At 43.0% G+C, this 23015-nt stretch overlaps 2 protein-coding genes across 3 annotated transcripts in view; one reads left to right on the forward strand and one right to left on the reverse strand.

The window, feature by feature from the left end:
• Positions 1–7181, reverse strand: part of MED23 (mediator complex subunit 23) — a 42016-nt gene extending 34835 nt beyond the window's left edge. For both annotated transcript variants that reach the window (XM_083498044.1, XM_083498043.1), the window contains exons 1-6: positions 7039–7181; positions 3870–3901; positions 3658–3745; positions 2210–2334; positions 1950–2061; positions 925–1023 (exon numbers count right to left, since the gene is read on the reverse strand). In XM_083498044.1, coding sequence (XP_083354170.1) covers positions 925–1023; positions 1950–2061; positions 2210–2334; positions 3658–3745; positions 3870–3901; positions 7039–7089 — 507 coding nt within the window. In that variant the 5' untranslated portion in view covers positions 7090–7181. The remainder of the gene's footprint in view (positions 1–924; positions 1024–1949; positions 2062–2209; positions 2335–3657; positions 3746–3869; positions 3902–7038) is intronic.
• A 7852-nt stretch (positions 7182–15033) lies between these two features.
• The window catches only part of ENPP3 (ectonucleotide pyrophosphatase/phosphodiesterase 3), a 50191-nt gene continuing 42209 nt past the window's right edge, over positions 15034–23015 (forward strand). Inside the window, exon 1 of the mRNA XM_083498116.1 lies at positions 15034–15285. Coding sequence (XP_083354242.1) covers positions 15169–15285 — 117 coding nt within the window. The 5' untranslated portion in view covers positions 15034–15168. The remainder of the gene's footprint in view (positions 15286–23015) is intronic.

The following is a 23015-nucleotide window of genomic DNA, read 5'->3' on the forward strand; positions in this document are numbered from 1 at the left end:
TTGGACTTTCATAAACCTTGCAGTTCCCCCAAGCATTTTGTACTTGTTTTATGAATGTAATTTTATTGTTGATTTTATGCTGTTCTCTGCCATTATATTTTTTCTTAATGCTGGCAGTATAGAATTTTTTGCAAATAAAAATAAAATAAAGCATGGCACTATCTGCCTTCTTGTTTCTCAGTGACCTCATTCTGGCTCTATGGCCACCAGCACTCAGCACCTGTGTTTGTTATTAGAGGGGATGGGACAGAATGGAATGGAGGGAAGGATAAAACAAGGTCATAATGAGGAGATTTGGTTGCAATGTTTCAGGCAAACAAGTTTCAGCTTTAATTTGACGCTCAAACTATGATGGGGTGCTCTGACATCTCAGAAGGCTAAAAATGGAATCGTTGAAAGGATGCTAACCATCTAGATTTTTAAAGCAGTTAGCACTCTTAGTTGAACACATTGAAAATACTATATCCAATATAAAAAAAAGATTCAGGAAGGCTGGACAACAAGAAAGAATGTTTTTCTTCCAGGACATAACATGAAAAGAACCACAGTGATTAGAACCAAACTTCATATTTTAATTCACTTTCTTCTTTTTTTAGTAGTTACAATGCTTGCTTTGCATAAATATTTGGATGTGTTGTCTGAATATCTCAAGAGACCTTTAAGAAAATCTCCTGTCAAGAAGGTGCTGCAGATACACTACTATTGCACTCTGCATCTTACACACAGAGAATAACTTTCTCTAGTAGATGCATGTCAGATAAACTTTCTCAGAGGTCTCTTTTAAGGCAACCAAAGATTAATTGGCTTTTAAACCAAATTGAACATGTAAATTTCAAATGCTTCCCCGAAGCCTTGTTTGACAGACGTCTGCAGTTTAAAATAACTTATTGTGTTATTGCATCCTGCACCACTTCACAACTTTACCTCTCTTGCTGCTAAAAGTTGCTGCACAACAGCAGAGCTCACTGTGTTGGGAATAGTTAGGATTTTTTCTAGGATACCCTTCAAAAGATCTCGCACACCCTATAAAAACACACACACAAAAATTATATAGATAAAATCTGGGAAAACATAGTGTACATGTTTGAATTTTATAGAAACGGAAGATACACACACAGATATAGGATTTTCCAGTCCTTAGAATTATACTGATTGTCATCCACTTTCTTAAAGCAATGAATACCATATACACAGATTCATCCAATGGGTTCAGCTTCTCTTGCCGCCCAAATGAGGTTGCTTGTTAGAACTACACATTGTTTCCCAGGAGCTGGTAAGGAAAACTGTGTGAAGAAGTAAGCTACTATGCATTGATTCCCCTGCTGGATGTTGGGTGTGAGTTTATCATCGTTGAATGCCTCAATTCAGCTATAAGGACTGTACACAAAGCTTCCAATGCTGCACTGGAAACCAAAGTACAATGTTTGAAATATGGTCCTACAGATGAGATATGCATGCAATGATTATGATCCACATCATCACAGCACAGTTACTATGCTGATATACTCTGCACCTTTTTCGAGGTGATGATGAAAAGGCATGGCCCCTATCCACTGTTTGGATACTATGCATAATTATTCCTATGCGAATCCCACCAGTTTGGGAAACCCTACAATTCAAAGTAATTTTTGGGTGGTCAACCACCAACAGTGTTGGCAATCAGAAAATCTGGATTAAAAACATCAGCTCAAGTCCTGGAATCATTAAGTGTCCTCAAGAAGCACTTTTCTATCTCTGTTTCAACTCTACTCTCAACAGATATAATAAATGATAGCCTACATCATACAATTACTGAATAAGGACAAGGTATAGCAAGGGCAATCCCAAGCCTCAGGATAAGGTAGGCATTAAATTTAAATAAACAACCTAGAAAACTGTTTGTAGCCTATAATAGCAATATAAAAAGCACAATGAAGTATTGCAACACAGAGATTTTTAAAGCCCATTACCTTGTAGTCTACACCACCGATTATTTTTTGGACAAGCTTAAATGTTAGAGACCAAAGCTGTGTCCTTTCCCACTCTAGGTTGTCAGAATTTAGCAGAGATTCACAAACCATCCTGGAGAAATTGAAAACAAAAGTGAGTGATGTATTTTCTAAGAGAAAGTTGTCAGACTCCAAGTACTAGTGCATATGAGGACAATCCTTAAGCGCCCAATTTTCCATCATGCTTTTCCACAGGCCCAGTTTGTCTGGAAGAAACGTACCTTGGTGGAAGCAGCCCAGTCTCCACAGCCATTGCTAAACAGTCATACAGAAAAGAAATTCTTTTAGGACTATGCTGGCTATGTATGAACCTTACAATCCACTGAACACACTGTTCATGAGATTCCTGTAAAAGAAAAGATAAACATGTCAGTAATTCAGATTTCATAAACTTGAAAAGAGATTGGGAAGAAGTAAATATTTACAGTAATAAAACCTCCAAGCAAGTATCTTTAATAATTCCTGTTTGTGAAGAGGATGGAAAAAGATTCTCAAAACAATTCTCTGGAAGACCATTCAGTAAAGTCCATTACTATTAATCTAGTCAAGCAACACAGTTTACTGGAAAGAAGGGGAGTTGGGAGACTGCTGAGATTTGAATTTGGAGTTGTTTCATAAGAACAGCAAGGGCCTAGGAAAGTGCAGAATGGTACGGTGGGTTCTATCCTTCTTGCTATGCCAGCCACATGCTGGTGTAGCTCAGGGGTCCAATGGCAAGGCCCCTTGGGACATCTGCAAGGCTTAGAATCAAATGAATTTGAAGCCTCCAATGGGCCTCCCTTACACTCCATTCTGGGGTCTTTCCCCTGTCTACTGCTGGTAGAACTGCCAGCAGGAGCTTCCTGGCCACTTGTGCAGAACTAGTTTAGGAACAAAATGTGAGTAAGTGGGTATCTGATAGAGGTGTATAAAATTGTGCAAGATGTGGGAAAAGTGAATGGAAAGAATTTTTTCTATCTCTCTCCTGACACTAGAACTCAGGGTCATCCAATGAAGCTGAATTCAGGACAGATAAAAGTACTCATTCACATGGTGCACAGTTGATGACGTTCACTATCTCAATATATAATAATAGCCACAAACTTGGATGATTTTAAAAGGGAATTTGACAAATTAATTGAGGATAAGGCTATCAGTGAGTACTAGCTTTGATGGCTATGTACTATCTATTGAAGGTATTATGCCTTTGCATACCAGTTGCTGGGAATCACAAGTGGGGAGAGTACTGTTGCATTTATGTCCTGCTAATGTGCCACAGGCATCTCTTGGGCCACTTGAGGACAGGATGCTGGACTAGATAGACCTTTGGTCTGATCCAGAAGGTCAGTGATCTTGTATTCTTATATCCTTGCAAAGCCCAACATATGAGCAGAAACCAGGAACAGCAGCTAATAAAGCAGAACTGGCTGGGTGGTGCACAGAGACCCTAAGACAACATTCTGGCATCGTAAAAAGAAAACAGCACACCCTATTAATATGCTGAACTTCAGGACCTGCCTGTGGCTTTTAACTACTGGAAGCTATCTGAGATCTCTAAACAGCAGAAATTCCACTCACAGAGTTACTGGCATTATTGTATAGAATTATGAAAACCTGATCTGTAAGTTGATGCTTTGGGAAGCTTTGGGTGTTGTTTCTAAATAATGTCAGCAACAGATGGATTACTCACCTGAGAAAGATTGCTCCAGAACTGTCTAAAGGCTCCCAAGCAACTGATCAATTTGGTTCTCTCATCTTCAGGAGTGTCCATAAACATGCTGTAGAAAATAAAACCACAATTATTATTATTGGGGGGGGGGGGGGGCAGACGACACATTCCATCATCAGAAAATACAACGAGATGTTTGCTATCATGCAAGCAAATAGTTTCAGTGCACTTACCCAGGAAAGGCTTCCTCTATGACCTCTGTTTTCTACAAAGGGGAAAAAACAAAAACAAAACAAGTTCTTGATGACAAATGAAACTTGGCTTCTCCCCTACATTTCCTCTACCCTATGTTAAATCAAAGGCTCCACAGTAACTGGGGGAAGCAAAGTCATCAACTAATCAAAAATGTAACTGCTGAAATGAAAATAAGCCACAAGAAAAATGAATGCTGAAAGATCCAGGCAGAAAGAGAGGCCTTAACATTTTTTATAGCTATACCCCACTTTTAAGACACTACTGGTTCCCAAAGAGGCTTAAAATAAAAATTTGCATAAATGAATATAATATATTGTTGTCAGTATCAAATGCTGAAAATAACAGAAGAAGGTTAAGTTCCCATATCTTGATGCTTTACTAATCAAACACACAACAGCAGCCTTAGACACTACTTGTAGCACTAGTCTGTCTCTGACTTTTAGTGGCCAACATCTGAAGCCTGTAGATTTGCATCCTGTATACCTTTACCAAAATATTCAGCTTGCTTCATCAAGCCTAGACTGTAGGTGTGGATTGCAGGGCCCAAGCAGCGTTAGAAACAGATATTAAAGCTAGGAGACAAATGGCACCTTAAAACTAGGTTATGGGCGCAACAACGAATGTCTAGGTGTGCTTTTTTATAACAAGAAGACAAAGCTGAAAATGAATGAATGAACTGCAGCTAAAATATTATGTTCATTTTTCATATGGTCTAGTTCTTCCCCTGCCCACCCTCCAATATTCTTAAGAGGGTCTCTTCTCCAGAGAGTAGCTAGAAGTGGGGAGGCAGAAAAGGGTCCTCCTTTTCTTCCACTCTGCAGTTTTAATCTGAAATCTTAGGTGCAGTATTGCACCCAGAGATCAGAAACTGCTCGCAATAATGAAATTCCCTGTCGCAAAATGCACCTAGAACAATGGGAATTTTGAACACTGGGTCCAAGAGATCCTACAGTCAAATAAAAATGTCACCTGCCAGTTCAGGTGTCCTCTTTTACACACACATGGCCCAAGACTCACTGCTGCTGATCATTATATAAAATACTGTAGTATTTGGATAGAGATGAAACCAATTTACTCTATTTTGTGTACTGCAATTCCTTGGAGCTCTTTCTAGGTCTTCCCACTGCTTAAATATTTCCTATGTTTTTATATATGCTGTAAGCCACTCATGGTGGCTGGGGAAACCCAGCCTGATAGGCAGGGTATAATAATAATAACAACAATGGTTGTTGCAATTATTATTATTACAGTGGTACCTCTAGTTGTGGACACGAACCGTTCGCACCCTGAAAAGTCCGCAACTAGAGAGGTGCTTCTGCGCAAGTATGAAGCGCGATAGAGTGCTTCAGCGCATGTGCGAACGCTTCTGCACGTGCAGCGAAACCCGGAAGTATACACTTCTGGGTTTGCTGCGTTCGCAAGCCGAAAAGATGCAACATGAACCTAACGCAACACTAGGCATGACTGTACTATAATAAAGTTCAGTAGATGTCATACTATATGACAGGGATGTCAAACTGGATCCTGTCAGTGGGTTTGTCCTTTATGTCCCTCACCCCATCCAAAGTTTGCTGTTAATCACATAGCATCACAATAATGTCAGGTGATCTGTGTTGGCAGTGAAAAAGCCTTAACAGCCAGCTGATCATCCAGGCTTGCAAAGTGCAATGCACAGTGCTATGCAAACTCCATCAGCTGATTGTCAGCACTCACAAAGAACTGCAAAGAACCACCTTTGGCCCAGCAAGGTCTTTACCTGTCTCACATCTGATATCATATGTGACATCAGGTTGAGAGCTGGTGGCAGTGGCTTGGCCAAAATGGCCTCATGGGCCAAATGGGAAGGCCTGGTGGGCCTCTACCATTGTTACAGGATGAAGAACCAGTTAACTAGAGCAAAACTCCATCAGTTAGGGGTGCTCCTTTCTCAAATTTTCAAATGCTCCTAGGAAATCAATTGGGAAACCATCAGAGTCTATTGCAAGAAACTCAACTAAAACATCCACAACATTCAACCTCTGCTTAAAAACCTCCATGGAAGGAAAGCCCACCACCTTCCAAGGGAGTCCATTCCACTGTCATAAATTTTTTCCCTTTGGGTGCTCCTAACCGAAATCAGCACTGCTTTGTAAACCCTTCCCTTCAACAGATACCATCCAAAAAGCATCATACTCCAGCCCCAGCCTTCTACCCCAGAGACATTCTTGGCCTTACTACCACTCCACTTTCTCCACATGGTGTCATTATGTAGCCTTGTATTTACCAACCTGCAGGGCAAGCAGGAATTCCATGCAGGTGAGGGGGATGATGGAGGAGGGATGTATCACTCAATTCCTCTTCCACCCCCACCCCACTTGGTTTCCCTATTAACATGGAGGAAGAAAGTGGAATAATTTAATCCACAACCAGCATGGAAACGCAGTGGGCTTATTATTAGTATTACCTTAAGAAGCTAGTAGCCTGTGCTTCCATGGTGGTTATAGGGTGGGCATATCTCCACAACAGCCTGCATGGAAATGCTAGTAGCCTTACTGTTTTCTTTTTAAAAAGGGTAGTAGTCCTTATCCAAAAGCTGTTTTCAGGCATTCATCCAGGACACATGGAGGGCAAAAGTATGTAGATCAGGGCATGCTTACATGCAAGTTCCCGATGCTTGTAAGTACGATCAACCAGATATGTTTGCAAGTCCTCTTCAGACTTCCATGTTGAAAACACACACGTCAGGGTAGCAGCAGACCAGCTCAGTAACATAGGAGGCAGGGCTAACATGTGCAGCCCATCCCTTTAAACCTTTGCATGCGTCCAGAGTGAATATTTTTGGGGTTGCCTCAAAGCGAAGCTCCCTGCGTTGTTCTTCTTGGGAGAGAGCGCCACTGGAGCTGCGGCCCCCCTTCCTCTCTCCTGGCGACCTGTGGCCCTCCGTGGATGTGACTGGCCTCCGGGTCCCCATCAGCCAACACGGCCGGTGGTCAGGGGCGCTGGAGCCCGGCAGCATCCACGGAGGGGCCCTTCCCTGTCCCCGGCACTGCTGCTGCGCTTCCCTTTCACGACACGGGTCTTGCCCGCCTCAGCCCGCCAGCGCCTTCCTTCCGACGACACGCAGCCACCCACTGTCCACGCGAGCAGCTTGGAGCCGCGGGAACTCACCACCACCTCCTCAAAGATGCTCTGCAGCTGCGTCTCCATCGGGACCGCCATGACGCCGGCGGAGGAGGAGGCCTCCTCTTTCGCTAGGAGCCGGCCGGAAACAAGGAAACTGGAGAGCGGCGCACCGGAAGCCTCTTCCTTTCTTATCCGGGTCGCCTGCGCAGCTACGGCGTTTCGGTTCCGGAACCGCGGGCTCCAGCCAGGCGAGGGAGGCGGGAGGCGGCGGGGCTCTTTCGGCTGGGCCAGGGATGCGAAGCCGGCCCCGGGTGGGTGGGTCCGCCGAGTTCCATGGAACTCGCTCTCAGGTAGACGGGGCGCCGCCTCGTTCTGCAACCTGTTCCTAGGCAGGTTCCCTTGGTTCCACGGGCATTTCCCGCAGAATTATTATTTATTATTCTTAGACTTATTAGTGGTTATTCGGGAGTAAATGCTAGCCAGCAGCGACCGTGTGACGCAAATCGAGGCTGTCTCACGCCACTGAGAAAAAGCTCTGCAGATGTGCCATGCGTGGGACATATCTACGGAGAGAGGAGTTAGGAGAATGTCAGAAGATGCCCGGCCTGTAGAGTTGGGATGCCGGCTTGACCTTAGTATACAAGAAACACGCGGAGAACAACTGGGCCTCGGCCCAGTACAGTGGTACCTCGGGTTACAGACGCTTCGGGTTACAGACTCCGCTAACCCAGAAATAGTACCTCAGGTTAAGAACTTTGCTTCAGGATGAGAACAGAAATCGTGCGGCGGAACAGACCTCCGGAACGAATTAAGTTCTTAACCTGACGTACCACTGTATACGTGAAGGAGCATCTCCACCCCCATTGTTCTGCCCGGACACTGAGGTCCAGCTCCAAGGGCCTTCTGGTGGTTCCCTTCCTGCAAGAAGTGAGATTACAGGGAACTAGGCAGAGGGCCTTCTCGGTAGTGGTGCCCGCCCTGGGGAATGCCCTCCCACCAGATGTCAAAGAGAACAACAAATCAGACTTTTAGAAGGCATCTGAAGGCAGCCCTGTTTAGGGAAGTTTTTAATGTTTGATGTTTTATTATGTTTTTAGTGTTCTGTTGGGAGCCGCCCAGAGTGGCTGAGGAAACCCAGCCAGAAGGGCGGGGTATAAATAATAAAGTGTTGTTATTGAAGCAATTGATCGGCATACGGGAGAAAGGACAAAACGTATAATATAGAGGAATGCACTTGACCAGCGATTTGCTTTCCTGCAGATCCAGACGTTACATACTTAAAAAGATGGGGTTTTCTGTTGACAAGCAAATTCAGCACCCATATACTAAGTACACAAAGTTGAATGCTGCAGCTATGGTCTCCAAAATACATCTCCCTGGCGCCACGTTGTCTTGTTATAAATAAGGAAATCAATCCCAATGAGCAGATTGCTAACTGGACAGCTTTAGAATTGCTCTGGTGGATGTACAAGTGGAAGTTGCAAGAGAGTTTGGCTAATTTTGTCATGATGTTAAGAATCTTTTTAACTGTCGCTGTTTCAAGTGCCAGTTTTGAAAGAAGTTTATTGAAACATCAAATTAATCAAAATGAATCAGAAATCTACAATGAGCCAAGAAAGACTGAGTAACCTAGCATTACTGTCTATTTAGAGAGATTTCATTGTAGATTTTAATACAGTACTGTTATTGAAAAATTGACACAAATAAAAACCAGGAAATTTTATCTTATTAATTTTTTAAATTTTTTTTTGTTCAAAATTAAAACAAAACATATTATCCAAAAACATATCATCCTTGGTCCCCCCCCCCCATTTTTCCTCCCTCCCCCCACCCTCCCCTACAAAACCTACCCACCTCCACCCCCCAACTTCCCTCAGTTCCAGTCTTTGGTTTCTCTGAGACTTCTTTTTTCTGCATGTTACAAAGGTGTATAGATCATCAAACTATTTAGCTGATTATTATCAATAAAATGTTAGTGAATGTTTATTCAAAACCTGCCAAGGAGTCCAGTTCACTTTGTTGCGTCTTCAAATACTTTGTAAAGGGTTCCCATTCATCTTTAAAGTCACAGTTATCCTTGTCCCGTAGCTTTTACGTCAGTTTTGTCAGTTCTGCATAGTCCGACAATTTATCTTGCCATGATTCTTTAGTTGGGGTTTCTTCAGTCTTCCATCCTTGTGCTATTAGAACTCTCGTGGCTGTAAAAACCAGGGAATTTTAAATAAATTGGAGTTTACTATCATTAAATGCATTATACTTTCATTACATCAGTATTTTCCTAAAATAAAATACATGTGTTTGCTGGAAAGGGGCTCAATACTGGACTGGTGGAAGGGACTTGGAATGCTAACAGTTCACAGGTTAGGAGGTGCAATACTTGATTGTCATATTTACCACTTCGCAACTATATGAAAATGATGTACAGATGGTATATCACACCAGTACAAATAGCAAAAATGTACAAAACCGGGTCAAATATATGCTGGAAATGTAAACAAAAAGAAGGTACTTTTTATCATATGTGGTGGGAATGTAGAGAAGTTTTTTTTAAAAAAAATAGGAAATGATATATCAATAATTGAAAAAAATGTTTAAAATGACATTTATAAAAAAACCAGAAGCATTTTTGTTAGGGATTGTAGGACAAGACCTGCCAAGAAAAATAAAGAACTTATTTATGTATGCTACAACAGCGGCAAAAGTCTTGTTAGCACAAGGATGGAAGAATGAGGAAATCCCAACGAAAGAACAGTGGCAAAAAAACCCTGATGAGCTATGTGGAACTGGCTGAATTGACATATAATAATAAAATTTTTTTATTTATATCCCGCCCTCCCCAGCCGAAGACGGTCTCAGAGCGGCCAACAACAGTAAAATAATACAACATTCTAAAATCATTTCATTATAAAATCAATTCAAATCAGATTAATGGCAACCATTGGATTCAAATTCTGTGAGGATTGCCAAAGGAGGGGGTCAGGCTGTGCCCTGGCCAAAGGCCTGGTGGAACAGCTCTGTCTTGCAGGCCCTGCGGAAAGATGTCAAGTCCCGCAGGGCCCTAGTCTCTTGTGACAGAGCGTTCCACCAGATTGGAGCCACAGCTGAAAAAGCCCTGGCTCTGGTTGAGGCCAGCCTAACCTCTCTGTGGCCCAGGACCTCCAAGATATTTTTGTTTGAAGACCGTAAGGTCCTCTGTGGGACATACCAGGAGAGGCGGTCCCATAGGTATGAGGGTCCTAGGCTGTATAGGGCTTTGAAGGTTAAAACCAGCACCTTAAACCTGATCCTGTACTCCACCGGGAGCCAGTGCAGCTGGTATAGCGCTGGGTGAATGTGATCCCGCAGCGAAGACCCCGTAAGGAGTCTTGCCGTGGCATTCTGCACCTGCTGGAGTTTCTGGGTCAGTCTCAAGGGCAGCCCCACATAGAGTGAGTTACAATAATCCAGTCTGGAGGTGACCATCGCGTGGATCACAGTGGCTAGGTCAGGGCGAGAGAGGTAAGGAGCCAACTGCTTAAATTGGCGGAGATGAAAAAATGCCGCCTTCGTTATAGCTGCAATCTGCGCCTCCATGGAAAGGGAGGTGTCGAAGATTACACCCAAACTCTTAACGGCCAGTGCTGGCACTAATTGCGCCCCCGCAAGAGATGGGAGTTGCCCCCCCAATTCCATATCGTCCCGACCCAGCCACAGGACCTCTGTCTTCGAAGGATTTAACTTCAACCGGCTCCCACGTAACCATCCAGCCACAGCTTCCAAACATCTGATCAGTGTGTCTGGGGCTGAGTCAGGATGGCCATCCATCAACAGATAGAGTTGGGTGTCATAAGCATATTGATGGCAGCCCAACCCAAAACTCCAGACAAGCTGGGTGAGGGGGCGCATATAAACTGTGTGACAAGGACAGTTGTGACTTCAAGGAAGAATGGGAACTTTTTACAAATTATCTAAAAAGACAACAAAATGACTTGGACTCCTTGGCAAGTTTTGAATAAACATCCACAAATTTATTAGTTGAACACATGACAGATAAGGCAAGGATATGTACAATTTTATAACATGCAGAGAACAATATGTGCAAAGAAATCAGAGGGGAGCTGAGAGAAGTCCTTGGTGGGGGAGAGAGGGAGGGATGGGGGAGAAAGGGGAAGAAATAATGCAATTGATTGTTTGGATTGATAATTTGGTATGTTGAAAGTGTTTAATAAAAATTATTTTTTTAAAAAAATTACAACTTCACTGTATATTTCCTGTATATATTTGTATATTTCTTGCTTATTAAAGTAGAATTTCATGGGCAGTTTTTCCATTTCAAATGTTTTTGTTTAAAATTGTAATATACATCAAAACAGGAGTGGGTATCACTATGGCTTGGAATATACTCCCAACCATAAGGAATCCAGGATGCCCTACTAATAATACAGTACTTTACATCACTGTGATGTATCAGTTCCAATGGCGCTTAGCAGCAGTGTGCTATATCCAAGGATGCTGTCCCACCTGCACAATATATTTCAGTTTGCTCAATGAAACTTTCCCTTTTCTCCCCTTAGCAGCCCTGCATGCACCCTCAAAATCTGCTATAGAGGGTTGGAGTTATCCAGCACTGATAACTCTGCTTATGTAGTGTGGGATACAGTCCATTGTATTTTCACCTGTTGTGTATTTGATGAGTCCCCTGTTTTTTGTTTCTGCAGTTCCGGGCACACTGCAAAAACAGGAGTCCCTTGTGGTTGCTATGCTTGGTTGGTTGGTAGACTGCAGCTGGCCCTGTGAGCAACTAGTTGGCTCCAAGTAGATGTGGGCATCCTATTACAGCCACCTTCTCTTCTGGGCAACCTTCTGCTGACTCCAGGGCCAGAGGCAAAAGTTGGCACATCTACAAATGTGAACGTGAGCTTTGAATGGTGGCTAATTCCTACACTTGCCCTTTCCATCCCTCATCCATAAGTAAGAAGCATGATCAGAACTGAAGGACACAATTTATCCAGGCAAAAAGCCCCAAGGAGGACTTGTTGATCTTAAAGTTGCTCTCTTAGCTTTTCTGGCTGAAGGGTGTGGTAGAAATGAATTAATGAACAAACAAACAAACAAACAAACAAACAAACAAACAAACAAACAGGTAAGTCCTGAAGGAAGGGAAACCCTCATGAAGGGCGCCAAGCAGGTCTGGTAGGGGGCAAGGCTGCTGAGAGGTGCAGCCTGGGGAGAGTCTAGAGGGCTAGATTTTCCCACTGGGCCTGAGGGCCCTCATCCCTGGCCTAGAGCAGGCTTCATCAGATGAGTGATGTGATTGACACGAGTTAATAAGCCCTTGCTTGATGGAAACCAAAAGCTTGTGCAGCCTAGTACAAATAACAGTGGAATAAGTCACAGCAGAAGTGTTTGTGAAATTAAATGTCCTTCCATGCTAATATTTCCATTGACATGTTTATCCAGTGATAATACTAATGGCTTTGAGTATACCACTAATGTTAACAGTTATTTGCACAAATGAGTTGACAAAGAGTGCATCTGAAAAAGTTCCAACACTTACTGCATAAAACAAGCATGTGCCTGAAATGGGGGATATAAAGCCATTCAACAGCACAAACTTGCTTTGTGCTGATGTTTTACCGGTGCCAAACAGATAGACTGACAGCTCTAATCTATGCATGTTTATTAAGAAGTCCAACTATGCTAGCTGAGGCGTAGTACTAGGTAAGAATTTACAGCCTTAAACTAACATCCTTTGGGGTTTCAAACTCTCATGTAAATTTATATCATAGAAAAAGCAGAGTTAACACTTTTCATTAGTATTTTCTGCTTTTCAGGAAAGATAGAACAAATAGATGGGCCCCACCTGTCCCTGTTAATACTTATGCCTGAAAATAAATGGTTAATTTTCTTGTTTATATAATTAATGCTTGAACAGAAAATGTTACGTTACATTGCCTTTTGACCTTTAAAATATTGGCATATGTAGTTGTAATGTTTTATGGCTTATCTTGATCTAATTGTTTCCTGCATTAGAGAGTTAATTGCTCATCTGGTGTTTGTAGATAACGTGGTTTAACTTTTGTTCCTTCATTTAAAAAATTGTTTTTGCCTATTTCTTAATGAGGAAGAGCCCCTGCTGGTTCAGATCAAATCTAACCTGGCATCCTGTTTCCTACAGTGGCCAAGCAGAAGCCTATGGATAGCTTGTAAGCAGGACTTGATGGCAATAATTCTTTCCTATTGTTTCCCAGCAGGTTGTTCAACCGAAAGTGTCACGTTCAACAGTGATTATTTATGTAGTGGGAATTTCTATTCTTTGTTACTGACTGAAAACTTATGGAGAACAGACATTAACACTGCATAAACAAGACCTACTTGTGCTTCATTAATCTAGACTGGACTGGATGATATTAAGACCTAAATTTATATGGAGTATATATTTATATGGGTACAAGCTAATCTTTACCCTTGCATGCCGTGGTCTTTTGGTCCTGTTGTTTCCAGCTGTTGTTTTTTTACTCTGCATACTTACAGATGAAGTGGACTCTGGTCTGTGAAGATTAAATGTCTTGTGTTTTATTACTCCAATACATAACAATAATCTCAATTTATCAATAAAGCAATTGCTGAGTGGTCTTCCTTCCCTTACTTTATGTTTCTCAATTTTACCATTTGCACCTTTTCCACACCCTTGAAATCTGGTCCTCCAATGTGGGGGGGATTAATTTCCTCCTAATTGTGGTGAATTTCTATTTGGGCAGCTGCAATTAGATATATCACCATCTTTCTATCTTCTGAGACACAAGTCTTAAACGTAGTCAAAGATGATCACAAAAGGGTCTTCTGACATATCCTATTATGGCCATCCAAAAAGATCTTATTCTTGGACAAGACCAGAATATGTGCAACATAGCCACATTGCTCATGTTTCATCTACAGCATACCTTGCTTGAACGTGGATAGATATGGATGATCTTGTTGAAGTTGGATTCAAGCGGAAAACAAATGTGTACCCATTTTCCTTCAAAACTAGTGCTTATGGTTTGCCTTGGAACATATAACTATAGCCATCACCAAGTGTCCGTTGGCATTCCAAGTCCTAAATCCCCTTCTGTTTAACAGCATAAGTATTGAACGATGTATCCATCACCTTCAAAGGTTAGATGGCTGGTGTGGTGTGGTGCTGAAAGTGTGAGATTAAGCTCAAATCTCAGAGTTGGGATGGACCATAGCTCACCTGTAGAACATGTCCTTTTCAGGCAGAAGGTCCTAGGTTGAAGCCTACCCTAGCATTTCCAGCTAGGGCTTGTAATGTCCCCTGTCTGAAACCCTGTAGAGCTGTTGACAGTCAGTGTAGACAATACACCAATGGTTTGACAGTATAAAGCAGCTTCCTCGGTTCCTCAGCCTTGATCCCCTTGATCTTGTCATCAGCTCTTGTCCTAGGCTTCTGGGAAGATCAGGATATTATTTATTAAATTGATATACCACCCATCACCTCAAGATCACAGGGCAAGTATAAATGTAATAATAGTAAATAATGCACTCAGATGGTGGACTTTTCTGGGAACTGATTTAAAATCCTGCTTTTTTAAAAGATGCTGTTGTTATTAGTATATGTTCCTGTTATTCTGTTTGTTTTAAATGAATGCTTAGATGCCTTGTGGCAGAAAGGCAGTGTATTGTTTCTTCATTGGTTTATTATATTTCTTACCCACCCTTCACCAAAAGTTCCCAGGGCAGGTTACAGCAATATAGGTATATTTTACTTACGGTAAATAATGAAAACCCTAAAGCATCCACTCATTGCCTCTTTCACCTTGCCCAAAGAGAAGTAGTTTCACTTTCCAGGATTACTGTGAAAACAATGATCAATTCTGATTCAAGTATTACAGTTTGAGTATTACCAAATCCCCATTGCATTATTCACTTAAGTTCCACTTGCTTTTTTGCCTCTAAGAACACCGCTATGTTGTTGTTTTTTCCTTTGAATGTCACATATCAAAACACCAGAATGTTACTGGAAGTATGTGCTTCCTTTGAATTCACTGGCTCCAGAGTTCTGATTGTTTCCTCATGCCACAGCATCAAGGACTCTGAACTCATTCACACGCTTGGGGTGCAGCAGAGCTATAAGGGCAGAGGCCAAAAGGGAGAAAACAAAGTTGCACAGTTAACTGTCTGGAAAGCTGAAAAATGAGCTCTGCTCATGAAACAAAAATAAGGGGGGACAGCAGGATGGAGCTGATGAGCTCAGAAACAGAGGACGTTGTTAAGAGAAGCACTCTTAAGAAATACCAGATACTTTGTGTGGTAAGTATTGCCCTTTGCTTCCTTTTCAAACTTTTAATGTTAAGGTTTGTTGCATTATTGGCTCAAGTTTCATTATGTTTTAACAGTATAAACTTTCCACGGACCATTGGAAATTTCCTGGCAGGGCATGGCAGCATAGATAAAACTCTCGTTTTAACAGACCAACAGCTCTTGTTGATGTTCTCAGCTCACAGTCTGCTAAAAGGCGGATACGAATGCCTGACTTTTTCATAGCTGGCCCCTCAGCTGCAATATTGGGTAAAAAATAGTAGGCATTTGTGGCTGCTTTCTGTTATTTATTTTGTTCACAGCCCACTCTAGCCTAGTGGCTCATGGTAGCTATATCCCAATCTGAGTTAACCAGAGCATGTAAGAACTAAATAATAGAAAAAAATGTGTTCTGAAATACAGGGAGGATTGAACAGATGACAACCACACTGCCCTTAAATGTCACTTGTGTCACCCCCTCCCAATCCTAAGGATGATATTGCCAGCTTTGACAATGCTTGTGATTACCCAATGGTGATAGAAAGGCAGGAAAACGTGATTCCTCACTATGCATTGCACAAGTGGTTAGCACTTTAGAAGCTAATGTGCTATAAGTGCAATAACTACAAATGTGCCAAAACCATTATTGTTTATTCATCTAGGTTCTCGCTGACCCTTAAAATCATTCATGTTCACCAAGGCATTTGAGGGCTGAAAGATATGGTCCCTGGCAATACTGAAATTAGAGCTCTGAGAGTATGTGAAAACCAATTTTTTAGATGTTCTTAATATTTTAAAAAATGTTTAAAATAGGTTTTTAATTTTTAGTTGCATTGCTTGTTGTTTGCCCCCTTGGCTCCTTGGAAGAAAGGATGGAATTGAAATGTAATAGGAGTAATAATACTCCGGGTGGTAATGGCAGTCCAAGGTTCCAGACAGAGGACTGCAGATCACCTGCTAGCTAATCTTTTTATACAGAGATACCATGGATTATGGGACGCGGGTGGCGCTGGGGGTTAAACCACAGAGCCTAGGACTTGCCGATCAGAAGGTTGGCGGTTCGAATCCCTGTGACGGGGGTTGCTCAGTCCCAGCTCCTGCCAACCTAGCAGTTCGAAAGCACGTCAAAGTGCAAGTAGATAAATAGGTACCGCTCCAGCGGGAAGGTAAACGGTGTTTCCGTGTGCTGCTCTGGTTCGCCAGAAGCGGCTTAGTCATGCTGGCCACATGACCTGGAAGCTGTACGCCAGCTCCCTCGGCCAATAAAGCGAGATGAGCGCCGCAACCCCAGAGTTGGTCATGACTGGATCTAAATGGTCAGGGGTCCCTTTACCTTTACCATGGATTATACCTGAGACCTTCTGAGTGCAAGAAACATATGCTTCCATGTTCCTGCATTGCAGGGGGTTGAACTAGATGACCCTTGGAGTCACTTCCAACTGTGATTCTATGTTTCTGTAACTCCCTTCCCCAATGCCAACGCCCATGGAAATACAATGTGCATCTCCCAGGTTCAAAATCAGGGAGCAAATAGAAGTTGGGAAAATGTTAAGCAACAAGTGTTATTTAGGCTCCTGTCACGGTGTTCCACTGTGCCAGATGCGGTTTAGTCATGCTGGCCACATGACCCGAAAAAATGTGGACAAATGCCAGCTCCCTCAGCCTGAAGCGGTATGAGCGCCAAACCTCATAGTCAAGCTTGACTGGACTTTACCGTCCAGGGATCCTTTACCTTTATCTAGGCCAGGCTTCCTCCGCCTCGGCCCTCCAGATGTTTTGAGACCCCAGTCCCCATCGTCCCTGACCACTGGTCCTGCTAGCTAGGGATCATGGGAATTGTAGGCCAAAAACATCTGGAGGGCTGAGGTTGAGGAAGCCTGATCTAGGCAATTATATTGTGACAGCTTGCCATGGACTTGCTGGTAGCAGAGGCATGGTAGGAGGAAGCAGCTGGGGAACAACCAAGGGAAGAAGGCTTGGAGCTTGGTGAGTGGTAGTGGGGCAATGGTGAGTGGTCAGAGAGAGAAGATGCAGAAGAGGAGGTGTTGGAAGCTGAAGCGGTAACAGGGCTTAGTGAGCTGGGAGAGTCTGGCAGAGAAAAGTCCAGAATCAGAGGCAGAAGCTGAAGCAGGAGAGTGGAATGAGGGTGGACGGCAGGCAGAGAGTCAGGTGGGTGTCACGGGTGTCTCCCCCTCCTGCTGCAACAGGCTCCCCTCACCACTTATATCCCAGAACCAGAAGAGGCATGAAAATGGAGGAGGAGAGTTTGGCTGCCTGCAGGTGCAGTCTCCAGTTGCTTGGAAAAAGGCCTGGAGAGGAGGGGACTTAAACAGCTGTGGGGAGGTGGGGACTTTCAGTCTTGGCTTTTGATTTTCATGCAGGAAGACCAGCAAGAATGAGCTTCTCTGCTCATTAGGCTCGACACACAACTAAGTCTAAGGAGATTGTGTTTTTTGCTAATACAGTGGTACCTCGGGTTAAGTACTTAAATCTTTCCGGAGGTCCGTTCTTAACCTGAAACTGTTCTTAACCTGAAGCACCACTTTAGCTAATGGGGCCTCCTCCTGCCGCCGTGCCGCCGGAGCACAATTTCTGTTCTCATCATGAAGCGGAGTTCTTAACCTGAGGTACTATTTCTGGGTTAGCTAGTCTGTAACCTGAAGCATATGTAACCTGAAGTACCACTGTAAAGAGTTCACTCCATCTTTAAACTGTGTGATTACTGACCCGCACACTTCTGTGGTACAGCATAAGCTTGAGACATATTTTTTTTGCTGAATAAATGAGGAAAAGACAAACATGACCACTTACGTAGTCTCTTAATCTCTTTAAGCGTTCACTGGTAGATTATAATCCCGGCCAAACTCCATCAAGGTACTGGGCAGAATAGTAGAGTGCAAAGTTACAGAAATGAGGAACTGTTCAACAAGGACTTAAAGGATCGGAATGAGGGCTTAGCATATGATGAGTTAAGCAGACATGAGTTTGGCAGCAGTGCAAGGAGCACAGTGCCCTGCCTTTCCTTGACTTAAAGAAAACCCAAATTTTCAATAAAGTGACTTGAACTACAAAAACAAGCATGCAGGTTGAAGTGGTTTTGGACAGAAGTTGTGGGTGTGTTTGCATGTGCAAAAAAATAATAATTTTATTTCATATAAACACTCGTGTGATCTGAACCAGCAGTGACTGAATAGGAATGAGACCTTAGGGTCATAGTAGATAGTACAGTGGACCCTCCAGATACAAACTTAATTTGTCCCAGGAGTCCATACTTACCCCAAAAAGTCTGTATCTGGAGGCGCTGCTTCTGCGCACACATGCAACACGATAGAGTGCTTCTGCGTTTGCTGTGTTCGTAACTCGAAATTACGTTACCCGAAGGTAATGTAACCCGAGGTATCACTGTAGATAGCTTGATACTGACTCAGTGTGCGGCAGCTGTGAAAAGAGCCAATTCCATGCCTGGGGTCATCAGGAGAAGAATTGAAAATAAAATCATGATGCCATAATAGAAATCTATGGTGTGACTGCATATTGTAGAGTTGAAAAAGAGTCAGAAAAGAGCAACCAAAATGGTTAAGGGGACTGAGCAACTCTCCTATGAGTAAAGGTTGCAGTATGTGGGAATTTCCAGCTTAGAAAAAAGGTGAGGGAAAAGCAACATGATAGATGTTTCTACAATGTTTATACAATGCATGGCATGGAGAAAGTGAATAGAGAAAAGTTTTTTTCCCATCATAACACTTGAACTCGTGGACATCTAGTGAAACTGAATCTTGGAAAATTCAGGACAGGTAAAAGAAAGTACATTTAGGAACGTCACTTTAGGAAATACTTGTGTAGATGCAAAGGCTTATATTTACAAGCCAGTCATTATGTAACTTTAATCCTTTAATCCTTCACTCGAATTGCTGGTTTTCATAAAGACTGTGGCAGAAGAGGTAGGAGGATTGAAAAAGTTCAATAACAGTTTGGTGTTTTTTTAAAAAAGTAAAATGCACAAAACTGAGTTCTCCCAGTTATATTCAAAGCAAGCCCTCTTGTAAACAACTGCTATAAACAACAGTTGAGGAGAATGTCAGAAAAGATAAAAGGGGCTCATTTACCCCCACCCCACCCCCAATTCTAGTATATTGAGGGTAGATAGTATAGTATACAATGATCATCATAGATGATTTAGGCACACTTCCTGGGGTTGATGGCAACTGGAGTCCTGCAACTTCTGGAGGGCCAGAGATTCCCCACATCTGCCTTGGAGAGATAGTTAGTGCCTCCTCATCTCATTCTGGGGCCAAGTGAAAACCTATTTGCTCAGCCGTTTGCAGGATATTAATTTTAATTAGTTATTGCTGGAGATGGAAATCTGCTCGGTGCTTTAAGCAGTGTTTTTGTGAGAGTGTACTCGCCGATACAGATCTGTATTTTAAAGTTTTAGGTTTCAATTATATTTGTTTTACTTCATTTTGGATTTCTTATGGTGTTTGCTCAGTCTGTATCAACTTCAGCTGCATTGTTCCCTGCCCTGAGATTGGTCGTGATAAACACACACACACACACACACACACACACACACACACCCCATATGCTGAACCAACTGGAACAAGCCATTTAGTTCAGCATCTGTTCTCAGGGTGGCGAACCAGATGCCAAAAGCAGGAACCAATTATACAAAAAGGGGTTCAGTGCAGTACTCACTATAGAACACAATTCAAAACTGCATTTGAATGCAGTTTTGGATGGTGTTCTAAAAGCAGGAGCCAAGCACAAGAGCACTCTAATTCTCTTTTAAAGCCACATAGGTTGGTGGCAATCAGTGCCTCTTGTGGGAGTGAAGGCCATTGTTTAACTATGCACCAGGTGAAAAAGTACTTTCAGCTTGGTTGAAACTGTTACATTCTGCTTCGTTGAATGAAGTGCCAATTATAAATATTGTAAGTTGAATAAAGAAAACACAGCTAAGCATGGAAGCTGGGGTGGTGGGGTGAAAGCTGGGAGGTAGGCGTTGGATCCTTTGAACCTGTCTCCATTCCTTCTCCCACATGCTGCGTAAGTTTGCGTAAGTCTGTCTTCATATTCTGGCTCCACTTGGGGAAGTACAGCACATATCCCTAGCACAGGAGGAAAGAAGGAAGAGCTCTGCACACAATATCCAGAGTAGTGCTGTTGGAGATATGCAGCGTAAGGTAAGGCCGACATGGGAGGATAGGGAATGGGATCCATAGCTCTGGCTCCCCTACAAAGACACAATTCTGCTGGTCTTCTACAAATAAGTTGGAAATCACTGCTAAATAGAAACTTTTGCTTTTGCTTCGCTTATTGGGTATGGCAATCAATCTATGGGATGAGAAAAGCTATGATATGTGTCTTTCATCCTTGGTGATTTTTGCTGGTGTTGTATAAAGGCTTATATAGCTTTATTCATGTTGCCCCATCCCACCACCATATTCTAATTCTTCTACAGCCACAGCAGGCACTGTAATTCTCCAATGGTTTGACTTTGCCCCCGACGGCACACTCTTCCATTGTCTCTCAAGACAGACAGATGCCAACAACAACATTCCTCCACCACCACAAAGAAATCCAGATAGCCTAATTTGCATATTGTTTCAAAATCCTTACAAAATCTAAAATTCCTATGGAGTTTTTTTTTTAAAAAAATGGGTTTATTCCTGACATTTAATCCAAAGACATTGAGAAGGATCAGTAGAAATATTTTACCACTTACACAAGCCACAATATCTTTTGAAGCTACAATGGCAATGATTTATACAATGCTATCAACCCTCATTATACCTGTGTGTGTCTACACACACACACACACACACACAGAGAGAGAGAGAGAGAGAGAGAGAGAGAATATTTGTACTGGTCTGCCATAATGATGTGGTGTTTCTCAATGTCCTAAAGGCAGGGACAGGGAAAGGAGAAGGGGGAAGGATGAGAAAGAAGGGGACTTTTCTCAATAGTAAATGGCTTGGTAGAGGGAAGAAGGGTCTCTGTATGTGATTATATTAGCTCTCTGGTGACAGGAAGAACTGTGGGAGGTGGAACTGGGTGGGAGTAAAACTGGTATTAAGAGGAAAGATGGGAAATATGAGAGGTAGGGAGGTGAGTGAAAGAGAGGGAGACAGTTTTAGGACTCTGATGATGGGGGAAGAAAACTGCAGAGGAGGAGAACCTGGCAAGGGATAGATTGGACTGGAAGTGGGCAAGCAAGAAGAGGCACAGGGAGAAATGAAGGGGATGATCTTGATGTCCCTCCATTTGCCCACTCAAACTTCTGCCTATTCCATTCCTCAGCTGAAGAGATAAAGAATGCAGATACCTCAAATATTTCACGGTATCTCTGCACAATGCATTTCACACCTGGTGAGGTTTCATTAACAAGAAAACACCCATATATGTTCAAAACCTATCCTCTGAGCTAAACCTTCTCGAACTGCACAAGCTAGCTGACAAACTTGCTCTTAAGATTCTGCTCATCTGGAAGATACCATACAAAAGTGGCAACCTCTACCAAGTGGCAGCGAGATTCCAGGGGGTTCCACCCAGGGCCATGTTTCCATTGGGAGTTCAGGTACGGCAGAGGCAGCAGCGTTTTAAGACATATGGTTTATTTTACACCTGGATGCATCAAGAGAGTTCCTTGGAGAGGGAGAGAATTCCCAGTGTTACATCTCAAGTGGGGCTTGTTCTGCACAGCGGCACAGCATTACAGTCCAAGCATGCCATTCCTGTTCCTCTCCCCCAGCCTCCCAAGATGGTTCTGCCCTCCTGCAGCTCATGGAGGAGTCCTCTTTGTTCTCTCTTCTTGTTACCAGTGCACACCTTACTCAAAAACTCAAACCTCCTTCCCGTCACCTCACATCCCCCCTTCACTTTAGTAACCTCCGTTTCGTGCAGACCTAGGGGATTCCTCATGAGGTGATAGCAACTGTCTATTGTTTCATATTGTTTCTCGAAGCTACAAACATGAGCATGACCAAACTGCGGGAGGCGGTGGAAGACAGGAGTGCCTGGTGTTCTCTGGTCCATGGGGTCACAAAGAGTCGGACACGACTAAACGACTAAACAACAAATTGTTTCATAATGTTCTGTTTTGTTCTGCCCACCCTTTTGTCTGAAGCTGAGAGCTCAGTGAAGCATGCTGGACAGAGATGTCCTGGGCCGCTGGTCCATGCTGTCCCTGCTTATGCTGTTCCAAACAGTAGGTTTTGCAGCAGTGTCTTGGAGAATATTGGGACATGGGTGTTGCTGTGGGTTAAACCACAGAGCCTAGGACTTGCCGATCAGAAGGTCGGCGGTTCAAATCCCCACGACGGGGTGAGCTACCGTTGCTTGGTCCCAGCTCCCGCCAACCTAGCAGTTCGAAAGCACGTCAAAGTTCAAGTAGATAAATAGGTACCACTCCGGCGGGAAGGTAAATGGCTTTTCCGTGCGCTGCTCTGGTTCGCCAGAAGCGGCTTAGTCATGCTGGCCACATGCCCCGTAAGCTGTATGCTGGCTCCCTCGGCCAATAAAGCAAGATGAGCGCCGCAACCCCAGAGTCGGCCATGACTGGATCTAATGGTCAGGGGTCCCTTATAGATAGATATATCTATAAGATATATCTTTATTGTCACTGTCCCATGCAGGACAATGAAATTGCAAAACTACATAAAACTACATAAAAACTACATAAAGCTACATAAAACATTCAAGACCCCCTAAAAACTCTAAAACCCTATTTTAAAATACACTAT

The sequence above is a fragment of the Podarcis liolepis genome (genome assembly GCF_965112155.1).
Source record: "Podarcis liolepis genome assembly, chromosome: 3".
NCBI classification, from domain to species: Eukaryota; Metazoa; Chordata; class Lepidosauria; order Squamata; family Lacertidae; genus Podarcis; species Podarcis liolepis.